At 33.5% G+C, this 19,065-nt stretch overlaps 1 protein-coding gene across 5 annotated transcripts in view; it reads left to right on the top strand.

The window, feature by feature from the left end:
* ADAMTS20 (ADAM metallopeptidase with thrombospondin type 1 motif 20) overlaps positions 1 to 19,065 on the top strand; it is a 175,399-nt gene that overhangs the window by 100,938 nt on the left and 55,396 nt on the right. For all 5 annotated transcript variants that reach the window (XM_034645966.1, XM_034645963.1, XM_034645965.1 and 2 more), the window contains 6 exons: positions 494 to 613; positions 1,203 to 1,310; positions 2,241 to 2,405; positions 2,518 to 2,808; positions 3,490 to 3,651; positions 5,072 to 5,248. In XM_034645966.1, the coding sequence (XP_034501857.1) occupies positions 494 to 613; positions 1,203 to 1,310; positions 2,241 to 2,405; positions 2,518 to 2,808; positions 3,490 to 3,651; positions 5,072 to 5,248 (1,023 nt within the window). The remainder of the gene's footprint in view (positions 1 to 493; positions 614 to 1,202; positions 1,311 to 2,240; positions 2,406 to 2,517; positions 2,809 to 3,489; positions 3,652 to 5,071; positions 5,249 to 19,065) is intronic.

Raw genomic sequence — 19,065 nt, 5'->3', positions numbered from 1 at the left:
TTTAGAAGTTTTGCCAAACAGGCAGCTAGGAATTTTCAGGATGAGCAGTGGTCAGGCTGGATGAAGTTGGACAGTCTGTTAACCCATGGAGGTTGCCACTGTGGATGGAAACCTTGTCTCATCTTCCATTTAACTTTATGCTCTTCCTTCTTCAAATCTTTGACATTTATTTAGCATGTTAAAAGACATACATACACCAGGTAGCTTTTGAAAATGTATCCTCCTAATTATATTAACTCTGCCCCCAAAATATCAAGACTCTATTGACATTTTTACGTAACTTTTTAAAGATACGATAACGCTTGTTCATTTTAATTTCAATATTATCTGTCTACATTGGAATAAATGTGTATTGATAACATTTGCTAATTTTATATAGAATCTGATGTGAAGGACTAATAAAAAGATCTGAAAGTATATTAACTGTATTAAGAAAAGTAAGCTCCTACAATTTTTGAATAGCGGTGTTTAACACGTCCTTATATTCTTCCAGTGCACGGCCACATGTGGACGTGGGTATCAGGTGCGTGCTGTTAAATGTGTCAATGAGCTACTCAGTGCAGTGTTAGATGACAGAGTGTGCCATGGAGCCAGCCGCCCAAGTGACAGGCAGGTAAAGGACACCTCTTCATGGATGATAAACAGATTTGTTACAGGAGGATTAATGTGTTAAACTTATTTCATATTTTTCCTACTAATATCCCTTGAAAAACATGTTTGTGCACGTGTGTGTTGGAGAATTTATCTTTTTTAAAGTGTTGCCAGCTTTGGCTTTATAGCTTAATTAATTTTTTTACTTTTTATCTGCCATTGGCTCACTCATGTAACTTAGGTATTTTCATTCTTCGCACTGCAGAAGGATAGTATCTGTTGTGAATTCTGTGTGTTGTACCCTCTGAGGGTAGTGTTCTATGTGCACTGCAAGGTATTTCAGCTCAGTGGTATTTTTGAAGGACTATTGCTCTTTTTCTTTTCAACCATCAGATAGAATGAGCCAAACCTTAGGATTCAGATTTGTACTATCCACTTGTAGCCCGTGACTGTACTTTGTACTTTTGAACAATTAAAACTTTTATATTATGAATTAGTAATTATGCAGCTATTCTTGAATTAGCCATGTGGAAGAAATGAAGTATAGAATGTAATATAAATCAGAGTGATTAATTCATTGATGTTTTGAGATGCATTTTTCTTTTGAACAGGACTGTATAGTCATACCTTGCCCAGTTATCCCTAAAATTGGGGCCACTTCATTGCCAGCTGTTCCCATAGGAAAGATAGCCCAGTGGCGACATGGTTCTTGGACCCCAGTAAGTGAATTCCTTTAAGAATTACAGTGTTTGGGGGGCCCTGGGTGGCTCAGTTGGTTAGGTATCTGACTTCAGCTCAGGTCATGATCTCAGGGTCCTGGGATTGAGCCCTGCATCAGGCTCCCAACTCAACGGGGAGTCGGCTTGGGCCTCTCCCTCTCCCCCCCCCCCCCCCCCCGCCAGTGCTCTCTCTCCTAAATAAATAAAATCTTAAAAAAAAACAGTGTTTGTATTATGGAGGCTTTTATACATCAATAAAATGGTTGCTTCAGGTTAGCCAAATTAAAATTATGTGTTTATTCTCAGGTAGCTCAATGGAGTAGAAGTGGTGTAGCATTCAGAAATAGATAATTTAATGGCTAAATGCTGCTCTAGCCTGCTCTTACCCAGAGCTCTGTGTCTCTGGGCAAGAAATTGAAGTTTTCTAGGTCTGTTTTCTCATCTACGAAATGAGGATGATAATATTTATCTCACAGGTGGTTATAAGGAGCAGACATAAAATTAGGCTTTTTATCAGCCTTTATTTGGAGTATATGCTTTGCTTTAATCTTATATAGAAGCTATATTAGTAAGCTTCAGGTATTCTCTGAATATTCTAATTATGGGATTATATCAACCCTGTTAGATGTTTGAAGTTATTTAAAATAAGATCGTCTCATAAAATGTTTTCTGTATCTTTTTAGCAAATGATAATCAGTATTCCAAGAAGTTGAGTAGTATCTTATTCTCATTGCAAATATATAATCTAAACTGAGTGGGGTATTCATTGCCCTGTCTTTATTTGACTCAGAAGTGAAACCAAGTGATACCATTTAAAATTTTTTTTCAAGAAAATTCATGTCTTAGAAATTTGAGCAAAAGCTACCAGAGAGAGGTACTGTATAACACTTTGGTATAATCTTTTTTTTTTTTTCTTTTTTCTTTTTAAAGTGCTCTGTGTCTTGTGGGCGAGGTAATCAAGCCCGCTATGTAAGCTGTCGTGATGCTTACGATGGAATAGCCGATGAATCCTACTGTGCCCATTTACCCCGACCTGCTGAAATATCTGTTTGTTTTAACCCTTGTGGGGAGTGGCAAACTGGGAATTGGTCACCTGTAAGTATTTTTATGAGAAAAAATAAACAAAATGAAAAGTTTAAATATAATTCATATTTAGTATAATAATGTAATTTATTAAATTTTAAATGTTGGCGAAATTTGTGATCAGTGTTCAGCTTCCTGTGGCCATGGAAAAACAACACGACAAGTTTTATGCATCAACTACCATCAGCCAATTAATGAGAATTACTGTGACCCTGCAGTTCGCCCTTTGATAGAACAAGAATGTAACCTGGCAGCCTGCCCACCCATGTACAGTCACTTTCCAAGTTCCTCTGAGCAGCCCAGCCATTTTCCAGGCAGGAATTTTCCATTAACTCACAAACCAGAAGATAATCAAAATCAGGGGGTCCATCCGTCAATCAAAGGAAACCAATGGAGAACAGGACCATGGGGATCAGTAAGTTGTCTTTATTGAGTTATATTAATTCTGTAACTTTGTTATATTATAGCCTTTTAACAGATATGTGTGTAATGACATCAAATACTTTTAATGCTAAATTTATCTGAAGATCAATAGTTTAAATCTTAAAAGGATTAAGTGATTTTTGATGCAGTTGACAAGTCCCCAGAGTTCTAATTGAACTATACACTAATGTGATATTATGATTACAGAGGAATGCACTTAAAAACAATCTGATTAGAGTCCATTAGAACAAAAACAAAATAATTTTTTAAGAGGTTAAGACTGTAAATGTTTATAAAAAAAAAACCTAGAAATTATTGTAATAGTGCAGTAAGTGGGTGTAAAACCATGAAACTATAAAAGGTACAATTGTAGCTTTTATTTTACATGAAAGTTGAGACAGAAACACAATATCAAAGTTAAGTGACTTCATTTTTAATTTTTATTTTTTTTACTTCCTTTCTACTTAACACTTAGGACAGGGCTGAACTGGCCCTTGCAAATTTTACTATTCAACACATTCTAATACACTCGTGTTTTTGGCAGATTTTTCTCGACTCAGATTATGCTGGTGAGGGGGATTTTGAGTCTGAGTCCAGACACTGATTTTTTTTTTTTTTTCCACTGTGTAACTTCATGATGTGGCATTCACAGTGTGTGTTTTATCCTCGTCAGTGCTCCAGCAGCTGTGCTGGAGGTGTTCAGCACAGAGTTGTGGTCTGCCAGGATGAAGACGGACAGAGTGCCAGTTACTGTGATGCAGCCTCCAGGCCCCCAGAGGCCAAGCACTGCGACTCCGGTCCCTGTCCGCGGTGGAGCTATGGAAGCTGGGGAGAAGTAAGTCATATTGTTTTCTAAATGTGTGGAGATGGTGAATCTCTGAAGACTGAAAGTTAAGTACTTCACACCGTTACTGTGGGATAATCTTACGTCACAATACTACACAGAAAGGTTTTATGTTTAGGAAAATCTTGTTCTTTTGATAGACCGTCTTGGTATAAATCACTCCTATGTGATAGGAAATACTCCAGATTTTTTTTTTAACAGAGTCTAATATGCTAACCAGTATGTGTGTGAACCACTAATGCCTCTCTAAAATTAGTATATTACTGTTTTCTTAGATTTGATTGATATAAAGATAGAAAATTAGATTAATATATAGCCATGCTGATATCCTATTACCGAGCCATTCATGTGGTGGATTTTCTAAGCAGACAGTTGTCAGTTATCGAGCACTTCCTGTCCTGGCATTCTTCTAGACACTGGGGATATGAAGATAATTTTTAAAGTAGTTCTCATGAATTTTAAAGTAGTTCTCACCTATATTATGTATGAGAAAGAATAAGAAAGATTTATATTGGCTTTGGATGAACAGAATCAACTAATTAGTCAAATGTTTTTGTCTAATGATCTTTAGTATATATTTTACACTTCTGACCACTTCTGACCAGGTGCTAATAAATACCAAGTACATTTTAAAAATGTTCTTTTACAATTTCCGAAATGAAAATGGCATTTTTACTCCTGAGTTTAGACACGCTCATTGTAAAAATTGAAATGATAAGAAAAATTATGAAGAGGGGCGCCTGGGTGGCACAGCGGTTAAGCGTCTGCCTTTGGCTCAGGGCGTGATCCCGGCGTTATGGGATCAAGCCCCACATCAGGCCCCTCTGCTATGAGCCTGCTTCTTCCTCTCCCACTCCCCCTGCTTGTGTTCCCTCTCTTGCTGGCTGTCTCTCTCTCTCTGTCAAATAAATAAATAAAATCTTTAAAAAAAAAAAAAAGAAAAATTATGAAGAGATAAGGATTTTTAACTTTTGATACATTTGCTTCCAGACTTTAGTCTTATGTGGATTCCACAATTAGATTCATATTACATAGGCTGCTTTGCCACCTGCTGCTTTCATGTGACACATACTGAACATCTTTCCCTCTTTATAAATTTAGGTCTATCTTACTAGCTTTCATCGTTACCCAGTAATCTATTGATAGGCTATCCTACATTAGTTAATACTTATTACTTAAGTAAATCAGGTTTGTCTATCCTACAGATTGTTGATATCTTACTGAAACATTTTATGGTACTAATTCTCAAAAGTTTGTCTAGGTTTTTTTTTTTTTTTTAATTATAGAACTAAAACTTTTTTTTTTTACCCAGGAAGAAAATTCTAGCATTAATACTTATGTATTAAACATTGAATAAAGAAATATAATATTGTCTTTAAAACCACATAGTTTTGAATTTTCTTATTTTTAGTGTACACAAACATGTGGAGGAGGAATAAAGTCAAGATTCGTAATATGTCAATTTCCCAATGGCCAAATGTCACAAGAGCAAAACTGTGAAATCTTAAACAAGCCAGCTAGTGTGGTACAATGTCATGTGCATGCTTGCCCTGATGATGTGACATGGCATCGGGGACCATGGAAATCGGTACGATAGTATTCTTATTTTTGTCTGTTTTGTTTTGTTTTACTGTGCCCCCTTTACTTTAATTGCTTGTTTATCAATTATGGTACATGCTGTATCTTCTGATTTTAATTTTAAGCAGATTACTGGCCATCTTGGCTTGTGGTATTAAATTTGATAGTTTGAAAGAAGAATCCATTCAATTTCAAGTACTATAATATATATAATAGTTTTACATGTATTTATTTTTTATAAGTAATTTGAACCATAGCACTATTCTAATGGAAATATTTTCCTCCAGTACATCTTTGGCTTGTCCTCTAATTGTAAATGTTTGACCATATACATTTGTATATAATGTTAACATTGTGCTTGTTACAATGGCAAATTAAGGCTGTGTCTTGTTTAAGTGTGTAACTGTATGTGGCTTTTGTCTGTCAATGTCTGGTAACTGATCCAAAAGCAAATAACATTCTTTAAAACTTTTTTTTTTTTATCATTGTTAAACGTAGTATTTTGTTTGGAAATGTGAAAATATTAAAAGATAGAGAAATTTAAAGTGAATTGTTTACAGTTTGTTACATCATGGAAAAATATTTATATAGTAATTTATATGAATATTTCTTCACTGTGTGGAGTTACTGTGTTTTGGGGATGTTTTAATTTATTTTTTTTGGAGCCATAGACAAAATTCTTTAGATTTGTTCATGACTGATTTATTTAGTATATTTCAAATATCCAGGCTTTGAAGAATAATTAATATATAAATATGTTGAAATTAGCATTTTGGTCACTTTTGATATTTTAAATCCTAAACAACCAAGTACACTTTTTCCAGGTGAGAAACAGATAAGTGTATTTATTTATAATTTATAAAGTTATACAGTTCTTTATTTGGAAAATAATTATCACTCTGGCTTTATAACCAACCGGATGCCTGCACTTGGTTTGCTTTTCCCACGTCAAAGCCTTACATTGTGATGTAAACCTAAATTTCAAACTCATGCTATTTGATGAATAAGTCAAGTTCTAGTTCAGGCTGAAATGCTTCTTTGTAGTCAGTGTGACTGATAGAAAACACAAGGAAATTGTAACTTTATAGGAGGATCTTAAATTGGTGCATCACTTTGTTGGAACTAACAAAAACATATTTTGCCAAGGAAAGCATTCACATATTTACTTAATAAAATATTGACCTATATCTATATCCTAGGCACTGTGCTACAGAGAGGAAAAAAAAAAAAAAGACCCATCTCTTACTCCTATGGAGTTTCTAGTCTATTTGGAGAGATTTGAAATAATGTAGGAACTCAACTATAAAAAGCCTTTTGTTAGCTATCTTTCACCAAAAATTCACTTTCTCTTTACTAGATCTGTTACATTGTCTTTCATTTTTTTTTGGCTTTCGTTTGCAAGACCAGTTCTTAATAAGACTATGGATTGCTTTCTTGGAGTTTTATCCTAATTAGGAAAGCAGGCTCCTGACCACTTAATTAGAAGATTAAATTGTAATGGCATTTGTTTCCGAGCACAAAAGTTTTATTTTCCTACTCATTCATCAATTCATTAATTCATAAAGCAGTAAACATTTGTGCTAGGTATCAAAATACCTAAAATTGTTTCAATCATATTTCCTATTTCAGGGGTCAGCAGACTATGGCCCATGGACCAAATCTGGCCTATTACCTATTTTTGTAAATAAGTTTCATTGGAACACAGCCATCCACATTTTNCCCACCCTCCCCATTTTTTTTTTTTTTTTGGTATTATCTATGGCTGCTTTTGGTACTACAATTATTGAAATAGAGACTGGCCCAGAAAGCCTGAAATATTTACTATATTTGGCCTTTCTGGGAAAAGTTTGCTGACCCCTGTTCTACCTAATAAACATCATGAGGCTTTTTAAATTTAGCATAAAATGTACTTAAAGTTATAGACTATTAGAATTACCAATATTCATTTGGGGTCAATTTTAGATGTTTTCGATTAATATTTTAAAACCTCTTACAAGGTTTATCAACCTTCTCTACCTATTCACTAGGGTATTAGACAATTTTTTTTCCAGTTTTGAGATATACTTGGTATGTCATGTGTAAGTTTGAGGTGTGCACTGTCACACAATGTTTATATGTGGTGTTGGAAGGGATCTAGTATTCTAGTTCAATATATTCATGTCATGCTCTTTGTGTGTAAATGATATTATAAGTGAAAAAAACCTGAATGTTCGGTAAAGTTCTCTGCATAGATAACTTTTTCAACCTCACAAAAACCAATAACCAAGAAAATAACCACAGTTGCAAAATAGTAACACAAAAGTACACATTCTTCATTGTTTACTACACGCCTATTGCTAAAGGAGCTCATTGACTAATTCAGTCTTTGCACTAGTGAGGAACTGTAATATCTTTCTTTTTTTTCATAAATTGAAGGTGAAATTTTAAAAATCACAATGTTTATATCAGAGTTTTTGCAAACTTATTTATTCACTTTTTATAGGTATAAAGTACATATATCTTAAAGTGCCTGGATTTCTTTTATTATATGAAGAATTTTATTCCTTAAATTAGCCTTTTATATTAAAAGGGTTTAAGGGATCTGAAGTTTCTTTTGTTGTTGTTAAAACTAGATATAACCTTTTACCTCTTTGTGTTGCTACATATTAGCCAGACTTCAGAATACCTCTTATTAACATATCAGATTAATATTTTTTCAAGGGTAACTTTAATTTCAGCAGCTCCTACTCACTAGGTTAGAAAATTACAAGCGTGTGTGTATATGTATACATATACATATATGAATAACAGGAAATCTCAAACATTTCATTTTAAAGCAGGATTATAAGTGTTAAATCATTAAAATGTAACTAGGAAGAAAGTTGTAAATATACATTTAAATTTTCTCCATCTTGTGGAAAATCTTGTATTGTAATAATTTATAAGCATGATTAAGGAAACAAACCTTAACCTATGTCTGTTAATTTAATGACTGTATTTTTGTGATTAGTCAATGTGAAATGACTGTATTTTAACCTTTGTTAATGACCTGTGTTGTGGCTTTGTGCTTTGCATAATTCATATGTATGTTGTATTTTTACTACTTGGATCAATACCTAAAATGTTTTAAGTCCCTGAACAGATCCTGTATTATAATGAATGCCTCCTTTCTCTTGGTGCTGTTTTTCTTAAATTAACAAACTATTAATTTCTTATTAAACATTTATTTGCTGAATAGTGTACGTTTTCGTAATTTGAGTATTTAAGATATTGTTATATTTTAAATCCATTAGAAACTAACATTGGTGTTTAAAAACATAAGATCTATTGTTTAGCTATCAATTTTAAATACTAGAAAATTTATATCTTATAAACAATAAAAATCTATGATGTAAACTTACTTATTGGTAAGGTAAAAGCTCATGACCCAGATAGTCTTTAAAAGGTGAGTAAAAGTTTTATTTTTCTCTTCTCTTCTCATGTATACTAAGGAACATTACATAAAAATCAAACTGTTCTAGCAAATGCTCTTTAAGTAAATTTATAATAATTTCTCTATTTTCTCAGTAAGTCTCATTTAGCTGATTCATTTTTCCTGAGTGCTTTTATTCTCTACCTAGAATGCAATCTTGTTTGGTAAGAAAATGTGTATTCCATTGTGTTCTGGGGTGAATGATGATACCAGAGAACTAAAGGGCATATTTTTTTCCATTAAGGATTGTTTTTTTTCTTCCACAAATGAGAAAATTCATTTTAAAAAATGAAAGCTTGATACTCGAATCTTCTAGATTCTAGTGCTTTCCCCCAAAGTGTTTATTTTTTAAAATGTGTATACACAGGCGCTATACTAAACCTCTAATACGATATGATGGAATACAACAAACAGAAAAACTTTTAGCAATGAGCATGTGGTAGCAGCACACACCCAGTAAATCTGCAGCTTGTCACCTTCACCGTTTTGTGTAACAGAAGAACATTGAAGGTCTGAACTCAGGTTGGGAGGCTTCTTCCAGTGTAGCTCTCACTGAGGACGAAATGCACTCAGGAAGAAACTTGTTACTGCCTCTGTTGCTCCATAAGGCCAGGAGCAGTCAGGGGAGAGGTAATGTGTGGGAAATGGTTTCAAGAAACTGTCAATTCTTTGTGGAGTGTAGAACTCAGTAAAACTATTTATAGTAATAAGTTGTTTTCTTAAATTTGGAAAAGTTCTACATATCCATGGTAAATGCTTGAAATCTATTTTATTCCTCATTTATCATAGTTTCCCGTACCTTATTAGTAAGTATTGAACTAATGTTTCCATTTATTTGTTACTCTTTCTACAGTACATTCATTGACTTCTCCCAAAGATGAGCATCCCCTACAAGTTAGGCATTGTGCACTGGACAAATCAGGCACAATCCCCGTGTACAAGAAGTTACCAGTTAAGTGATGAATGTACTAAGTAGATCAGAATGCAGAATGGGATTCCTTTCTGATTTCAGCAACTGTATGTTGAGGACTCATAATACTAAGACCTTAATAGGTTGTTATTATCCAGGAATTAGTAATGAGGATGGTACTTAACAACACAATAATTCTGCCAGTAGATTTTTCTAGAAAGCCTAAACTAGTCGAATCTATTCCTTTATAACCTGGCAAGAGGTGAGTGGTGTCCTAAGTCCCTGTGCTAGAATAGTGTTTTGCATAATTGCAGCATTTTCCTCCTTTATGTAGGTGGATTTCACATCTCACCAAAAAGAACATGGACCAAGATATAGGATGGTATGAAAATAATTTTGGAGACACCAATGGGCCTTGCAGTTTTGAAATGTAAAACCTAAGAAAATTTTAAGTAGATAATATACTGATGAGATCATAAAAGAGACTTGTGTGTTCTATTGAATGAAGTTAGAATGTTAAGTCTAAAACAACTCAACATGAAATGGCTATATGCCATGTTTTTCTTCATACATCTATATTAAAATGGACAAGTTTCTATGGTAATTCTCTTTTCCCAGACATACTGCCTGAGAATGTTTAAGAATCTCTGGAAATAGATTTTTAGATGTTTTAGAACCACATATTCTCAGTATTCTGCAGTATCTCTGTGCTCGATGATGACCCTGATTAGGACATACAGCATTGTTAATATTCATTTAGATACCCTAATTTTTCTGTCACTAGGAAGAAAACCATTTTAGTTCCTATATAATCACAGGAACAACAAAGACTTTGGTATTAATCTTATAAAGAGTCTCTTTGACATTTTCTAGGTAGTTGATTTCTAATCTTTTGATCATAGATAACCTTTCTCTGTAACATGTTTTGATCATGTCGCCTTTTTATATTTAGACATTACAAGCTAATATATAAGTGATTTATGAAACATACAAACATGAATTAGAATAAGAAATATTTTTTAATGAATAATTTATTGAACTGTGGTAGTAATCTCATTTTTAAAAAGTAGTGGGATGATGGGGACTAAGGAGTGCACTTAACTAAGCACTTTAAAAAGGTAGGATGGTAAAGATATACTGTATGGTGACTAGCATACACAATAAAAAATTCTTATAAAAAAGTAAAAATATAAAAAAACTGTAAAAAAAAAAGGATAGTGTTTCATTAGTTTTGAAAATCTTGGTTCAACACTGTCAAAGCAGTTTAAAAATCTGGTTTATCCCAATTTGTCATTTCTGTAGCTTCCATAGCTGAAAAAATTACCACATGAAAATACATACCTCCATATAGAAAACTTAATCACTGGGTGTTCCTGTTGGAGGTTAGTAACTGATTTTTAAATCCAGTTGCCAATAATGCAAAAAAAAATTATGGAAACTTCTGTGACAAATTTCCATTTTCCATGATGTCATTCAGTTCTTGAAAATTACTAGAATAAATTATATATTTTCAGGTTTGTAATTTTCTTTGTTGCTGTAGAGTTGACACACAATGTTACATTAATTTCAGGTGTACAACATGATTCTACAACTCTATACACCATGCTATGCTCGCCACTAGTGTAGCTACCATTTGTCACCATATAATGCTATCATAATGCTATTGACTTTGTTCCCTACTCTGTACTTATCATTCCTGTGACTTATTCATTCCATAACTGGAAGCCTGTACCCACTTCCGTTCACCCATTTTGCCCCTCCCTCCACAGGCAACCACCAGTTTGTCCTCTATATTTACAGGTCTGTTTCTGTTTTAGTGTTGCTTTTAAGTTTCCACATATAAGTGAAATCCTATTTGTCCTTGACTTATTTCACTTAGCATGATACCCTCTGGGTCCCTCCATGTTGTCACAAACGGCAAGATCTCATCCTTTTTATGACTAATATTCCATTGTGTATATATACCACCTCCTTATCCATTCATCTATCAAGGACACTTAGTTTGCTTCTATATATTGGTTATTATAAATAATTCCACAACCAAGATAGTGCATATAGCCTTTCAAATTAGTGTTTTCATTTTGGGGGGGGAGTAAAAATCAGTGGTGGAATAACCATATCATATGGTAGTTTTCTTTAATTTTTTGAGGACCCTCTATACTGTTTTCCACAGTGGCTACATCAGTTTACATTCCCACCATCAGTGCAGGAGAGTTCCTTTTTCTCCATATCCTTGCCAACACTTACTACTTGTCTTCTTGATACTGGTCGTTTTGCTAAATGTAAGGTGATCTCTTCTTGTGATTTTTATTTGCATTTCCCTGATGATTAGTGATAGCAAACATAGTTTTTTGTGCCTTTTGGTCATCTGTGTGTGTCATCTTTGGAAAAATGTCTATTCAGTTCTGCCCATTTTTAATCAGATTGGTTTTTTTTGGTGTACAGCTTTATATATGTTTTAACAAAGTGTTAAAACTCAATGAAACTTTGAAAGATCAAAATTTTTGCTTCAAAACTTTAAAAATACACATTTCAAAGTTTTGATAGTTGATATATTTAACAAAATCACATAATACTAGAAACACTTCCAAATGTTTAAAAATGTTCAGAAGAAGTAGTTTCCAAAAACCATTGCTGTCTCATCCACTCTTAAGTGTATCCTCTAAAGGACAAATTATGGGTCTATTTCTTAAAGTATTAGGTATTACTCATTATAGAAAAAAATCAAATTTGGAGCACGCCTCTTTTTGTAATGGAAAAATTAGCAGTTCATCTTTATGAGCCTTTTTGATAATTTGAGCACAACCAGCAAAACTCTGAGCCTTAAACTAAAAGTTTGTCACTCATTAGAGTATTGAATCTATACATATAAGTGGGCATGTATGAATAGCAGTTGGTACATAAAGTGAAATGGCAGAGTAATGATCTCCGTCAGGATACCGTAAGTATGTTATATGTCAGGTTAGTATATAAACCCATATGGTAAGGCTTATTTTAGATAAACACATATAAAATTCTTTTAAGAAATTTTGTTGGTACTCCATTGAATCACCTTGCCACCTCTGAGAGAGACTTTTTAGAGACTGTGACTTAGATCTTCATAGTTTTCTATGAGGCATAACAGTTTAGTAACCTGTCTAAAACCTCAAACTACAGTTGAGATTGGAATTACCTAATTTATCTTCATAGGTACCATCTGCTTCCTGGTTGTCAGGAGAATAAAGTTGAGAAAAAATTGTTCTTAAAAGATTCTTAAATTCCTGCACCAATTTGCCTCAATCCTAAATCTAGTAGGATATGTTTAGGAAGGTACTTTATCACATCAAAATGTAATATGACCTTTGTATTAAGTCTCATACATCATGATATACATATCCTTGTGAGAATTAAATGAAATATTGCAAAGTTTTTGGTAAACCACATAAATTATTTACCAGCTAACTGAGTTCCAAAGTGGTCCTCTAAGACAGTTCTGAACTACTTTTGATTTCCTGGACTTTTGATATTTTGCAGTTGTGACCCCGGGGAAACTCAGACTTTGAAAGTAACTATGAAGGTGATGGTGGCCACTGAACTGCCAAAAAAAAAAAAAAAAAATCATCGATCCATTTGAGATCATTAACAGCCTATCTATATCAGGCACTGGGCTAGGAATTGTAGAAAACTGAAGAATGACGTGTTCCTCTCAAAGGACTCACAGTTCAGGGGAAATTAAATATACACACAAGTAACAAGGCAGAAACATGGCATGGGCAGTCAGAAAGTATGCTTTCAGTTGCAGGAACTTGGAAGGATTTGTGGAGGAGAATGTATTGGCCTTGGTGGAGAGAACTTGGGGTGGAAGACCATTCCCTAGCAAAACCAGAGGCCAGATGGGTTTGTGAGAGAAACGGGGTGAGCGTAAGTTTAGAAATATGACTTGGACAGTCAGAGAAAGACAAATACCGTATGATTTCACTCGGGGAATTTAAGAAAACAAATGAACACGGGGGTTGGAGGGAGAAAGAGGAAAACCAAGAAACAGACTCTTAACTATAGAAAACAAACTGATGGTTACTAGAGGGGAGGTGGGTGGGGAGTGGGTTAAATAGGTGATGGGAATTAAGGAGGACACTTAGTGTCCTAAGTGATGAGCACCAGGTGTTCTAGTGTTGAATCACTGAATTCTACACCTGAAATTAATATTACTCTGTATGTTAACTGAAATTTAAATAACTTGAAAAAGTTATGACTTGGGGCCATATCAAGGAGGATTAATAAGGATCATGCTTAAAAGATTTTTTAAAATTTAAAAATTCTGAATATATATTAACCATTAAATTTTTTGGAGTGGATGTGAAAGTTGTGTTTTAGGAAGATGATTAGGTAATTCTCATAAAACAAACACATTGAAAATGACAGACTAAAGATGGGGAGTTCAAGAGGGGGCTCTTCTTAAGGGTGATGATTTAGGGACCATTCAGTTATTCACATATTTATAGTTATAACACAAATTGTGGAGTAGAAGCAGCCAGGAGAGGTATTGATGGACTATTTTTGGTCAAAAGATAAGATGGCATTTGGAGATGGAAGGAAAAGATATACAGGAGAACATCCTATCAAGAGCTTTATTGTTAAGAGAGTAAAGTTGAGAAAAGTCATGATGGAAGCTTTTGAGATCAATTGAGTTTGGGCAATGAGTCAAGAAGTTAATCTGGAGTACTAGGATTACAAACTACAGATGGATGGTGCATAAACTGGTTTTACATTAGTCTCACATAAGGGAATATAATCTTAATTTCAACAAGAAAAGTGTAAACTTTCATTTACCAGAAGAATTTGGAGAGAGATCATTATTCCTAAGCCTGCTGTGATATACATATTAAGTTTATCCTAGATCTTGTGGTTAGGGGTAAACATTGTGGTAGCAGAATGCCTAGGTTTGAGTTCATGGAGAGAGTTTTGGCAAATTAATATTTCTAAGATTTTGTTTTCTCGGGATAAAAACAGTGACTCCCTAAGGAGGACATTTTTTAGTGTTAAATGGAATGTAGGTAAGGTGGTTGGCAATAGGGCCTATTACATAGAGGCTTGATGTATTTTGCTTATTATGACTTATCCAGTAATTATTTTTCTTCAAGGAGCTAAAAACCCAAATAGTATCTGAGGCTGATAACACACTGAACAATCTGAAACAAGATCTACTGAAGCAAGTTATACTGTAGTATAAGAGAAATCAATTTGGACTGGTGTTTTTTTTTTTTTAAGTAAACTTTTATGGAAATATATCCAGCAAAATTTCAAATCAAAGGTACAGTTCAGTGAATTTTCCAAAGTGAACACACCTATGTAGTCAGCACCCAAACCAAGGATATCGGCACCCTAGAAATTCCCCTGTGTACCCTACTGTAGTCACTATTCCCCCACAAGGGTAACCCCTATTCAGACCTCAAATATGCCTGCCTTTGAACTTTATATAAATCGAACTTAGATAATTTGAGAGTCACAATATTACATCTGTGAGATTCATGTTGTAATTGTAGATTGTCATTGTGGTCTAGTAGGAATATACAATTGTACAACTTATGAATAAGCAAATATGATTTAGATGGTTATTGTCCAGTTGATAAGCATTTGGGATTGTTTTAACTTTGAGACTTACAAATAATGCTGTTAGGAACATTCCTCCCGTGTGTTTTTTGGCGAGCATATGTATGCAGATCAGTGTATGCATAGGTTTGGGCTTAGTAGATACCTGTTTTCTGAGGGTGGTTGAGAATTCCAGTTGTTTCACATCTTTGTCAATACTTGATATTATCAGACTTAAATTAATAATCTTCATGAATGTCTAACTTATTCAGAAGATATTTACATAGCAGTTACTGTGTGTTAGTGATATTTACAAAGCACTTGGTATGGGGGAGAACAATAGGAATGGATCAGGAGATGAGATATTACATATTTTTTAAAAATATAAACGTACGTGCATATTCCATACGAGGCAACAGTCCCAAGAGCCAATAACCTTCCCTTGAATATTCCACCAAACCTCTTTGTACTTCCACTCTAGTAGCTGGACATGACCACCATCCTGCCAGCTCTGACCTGATAATACCACCAGGCATGGTTATTTTTTCTGATCCGTTTTGGACTTCTTCCTCATCTCCTCCTATAGTTGTGTAAGGACTAACTCATATAACTCATATTTCATAATATTCATAGTGGTTTTCCTTTCCAGTTTGAAACCTTACAGATACAACATAATTTTAAAACTATGTAGAAAAGGAAGGATATAATTAATAAAAATTAGGGGTTGCAGTGGTCCCTGAAAAAGGGGGGAAGAGTGCCATTGTGAGAGGGACATGGAAGGTTTTGGGCATAATATCCTGTGTCTTGACTTGGAAGGTGGATATTTGTTTTATTGTTTTTAAAGCATACATTTTATATATCTTACAACTTGCTGTTCAATATACTGACAGATGGACTGCTATTATTATCTGGAAAAGATTTTAATGACTGAGTATGAAAGAACCAAGTATAAGAAAAAGCAATGAAAAAATTAAATAATATTGAAGCAAATTGAAATTATCTTAAGACAAATAATTGATTTTAATTGGCTCTTCATATGAAGATTTGAAATATAAATGCATTTTATTAACAGTAACTAGTAATTATGTAAACTAAATATGAAAAAGCCTTTGAGAATTATAAATTAAAAATATCAGATAAAAACCTTTGAGTCACATGTAAGAATTTTACAGAAGGCTAAAAAGTTGGCCATATATAAATGCCTTTTGTTTCTTGGCTATAAATGTTTTTATTTTTTCCTTTCCAAATTTTTATTTAAATTCCAGTTAGTATACAATGTAATATTAGTTTCAGGTGTAGAACTTAGTGATTCATCACCTACTAACACCCAGTACTCATCACAAGAAGTAGAGATGATTGTCATAATTTATTTTTGAGACAAATGTTCATTTTTATGGGATCTTATTTAATAGCAAGCACTATAAACTACTTCCAAAATATAAATAATGGAAATATTGTATCAAGCAGTTAGATTTCTGTGGAAAATAACTTTGGCGCAGTCATTAAATTTTCAGAAGAAGGCTTGCCCACAGCAGAATAATTTCTCTTACTAGCTTGTAATTTTTTTCAAGGTATAAACATATACTTATGGAAGTTTTTTTCTATAGTAGATTTTGTCTATCATAAACCCATAGAAAGTATTTTCTATGATTAATAATTAAACATTCTGTTGGGGATACCATTAGATATAGTGTAAGAATTAAAATGCAAATTATGCTCTGTAAATGGTAATGTACTATATTTTTAGGAGAATGAAAGAATAAAAGTCACATTATAAAAATGCCACATTAATAAAAAAATGACTCCCTATTCTGCCACCAGAGAGAGTCCCCATTCTTCCATCTGGGCTTTTGGAGGACTTACACATCTAGTCGTATGGAAGTTAATCAGGCATGGCTCCTTCCTCAGTCCTGAGCATTCTTCAGTGTTAGGGACCAGGCTCAAAAACAGTAGCTCATGTGGGCTCCTTTCTCCATGCCAGCATTTCTTTGTTGAAATTGGCAAGATCTGAATTTTAGATGAAACTGGAAGGAGGCTCTTATCTCTGTTGATCCACAGGGCACCCCATAGTATCAGAACAACAACAAAAATTTTGAAGAAAGAGCTCTATTATATGAAGATGTCCTTTCTGTGTTATTTTTGTAAAACAAAATTCAACTCTATCTCATTCATATAAAACAGATTGCATATTTAAAAGATCTTTGTATATATTTTCTCATGTTTTTTTTTTCTACATGGCATTTACTTGTTCAGTAAACATAAATCTGCTTTCTCTTCTTAAGTTTAGAATTCTAATTCCTCAACATCTAATGTGTGGGTATATTTTGGTAGAAAGTCTAGCTACTTTTGCTGCCACATAATTTCTACATGAAAATCATCCTAATATCCAATTTTGTTATGTTAAGATAATCCCTTTATTTAGATATGGTAGAGTAGGTTATTTAAGATTAGGGTTTATATTGAGAACTTTGGAGATTTTTTTGCATTTTATGAAATTCAGTATTGTCTTCAAATTTGTCGCTCGAATTATGAGAATATTTTATAGTTTGTAAGTCAAAACATGGAGAAAACTTGTGAGTAAATCTCACACATTGGGAAATGTTTTTTACATATTTTTTAATGCTTAGGAAAATCCTAGAGATCTTTTTAAAAGAGAAATTAGTTGGAAAAATTTTAGCTTGTGGTTATTAAAAAAAGGCAGATTTTTTTTGGAAGGCTATTTTCTCAGAAACTAAAATTTTGAAGTCTGGTAATAACTTCAGGATTTCATTCAGGTAACTGATGTTAATAAAAGAGGGGCAATATATAAAACTATGAGATTTATTTGATAATTCTTAAGAACTAAGGAATGACCTATTCTTCTGCCAGAGATGCCCCCATAATCCAGGTATGCAGAAATTTGCATTTTCTCAGAGCCTCAGGGTGGCTCAGTTGAGCATCTGATTCTTGATTTGGACTTTGGTCATAATCTCAGTATTGTGAGATTGAGCCCCATGTCAGGCTTCATGCTGAGCATGGAATCTTCTTAAGATTCTCTCTCCCCCTCTCCCCACCCCCAAGCTTGCTCTCTCTTTAAAAAAAAAAAAATTGCATTTTTTCATTTGAGCAAACAATTGAATTTTTTTAAGTCAACCCATTAAATACATATCTAAACAGTTAAATTGTGATTCTTAAAATACTTGAAAAACACCGTAGTGTTTTCTTTTTCTTTTTCTTTTCTTTCTTTCTTTTCTTTTTTTTTAGTATCCCATCTTTAAAATTGGGAGAGAATTTCAATTTCCATATCCTACACAAAGCATAAATTCAGTTTTCGCAATTGAAGTATGCATAGTTTCCATGTCTAGCAAATTTTTCTAAAATTGGAAAACATGCCAAAACACAACATAGCCCACTTCTTTTCAGGAAAACTATATGGTTGTTCTTGCTTTTGAGCTGAAACCGATATGTATGAAAGATTCACCTGTAATTCTCATTCTGCACACTGAAGTAAGAATGTATTAAATTCATCTTCCACAGGACAAATATTTGAAGACAGCTGTTCTTCTGTGTTCCCGGTTAAATATATCTATGTTAACTCTAACCATCCAATCTTCTTTGTTATTATTCTCAAAATGTGACATTTAGAATTTCATTTGTTAGCAAAATTCTCTAGCTGTAAAGAATATTGCAACCCTTGGTTGCACCCAATATATTCAATATTGCATCAAATTTGTTTTTAGTAGTCACCCAGTTTTTCTTATACTGATCTTACATCAGTATAAACCTGTATGTGATACTGTCATTAATCATTTTATTTATCCTTAGCAGTAGAGAATATTTTTAAGCCATGGTATAGAAGTTTGATTTCTAGTATATTTATTTTTATTCTATCCTCAATTCATTTACTTTTTAATTCTCA

This window comes from Ailuropoda melanoleuca, chromosome 16, assembly GCF_002007445.2.
Source record: "Ailuropoda melanoleuca isolate Jingjing chromosome 16, ASM200744v2, whole genome shotgun sequence".
In the NCBI taxonomy this organism is placed as follows: domain Eukaryota; kingdom Metazoa; phylum Chordata; class Mammalia; order Carnivora; family Ursidae; genus Ailuropoda; species Ailuropoda melanoleuca.
Note: the sequence above shows the minus strand (reverse complement) of the source record. Positions and strands in the feature narration are given on the sequence as shown.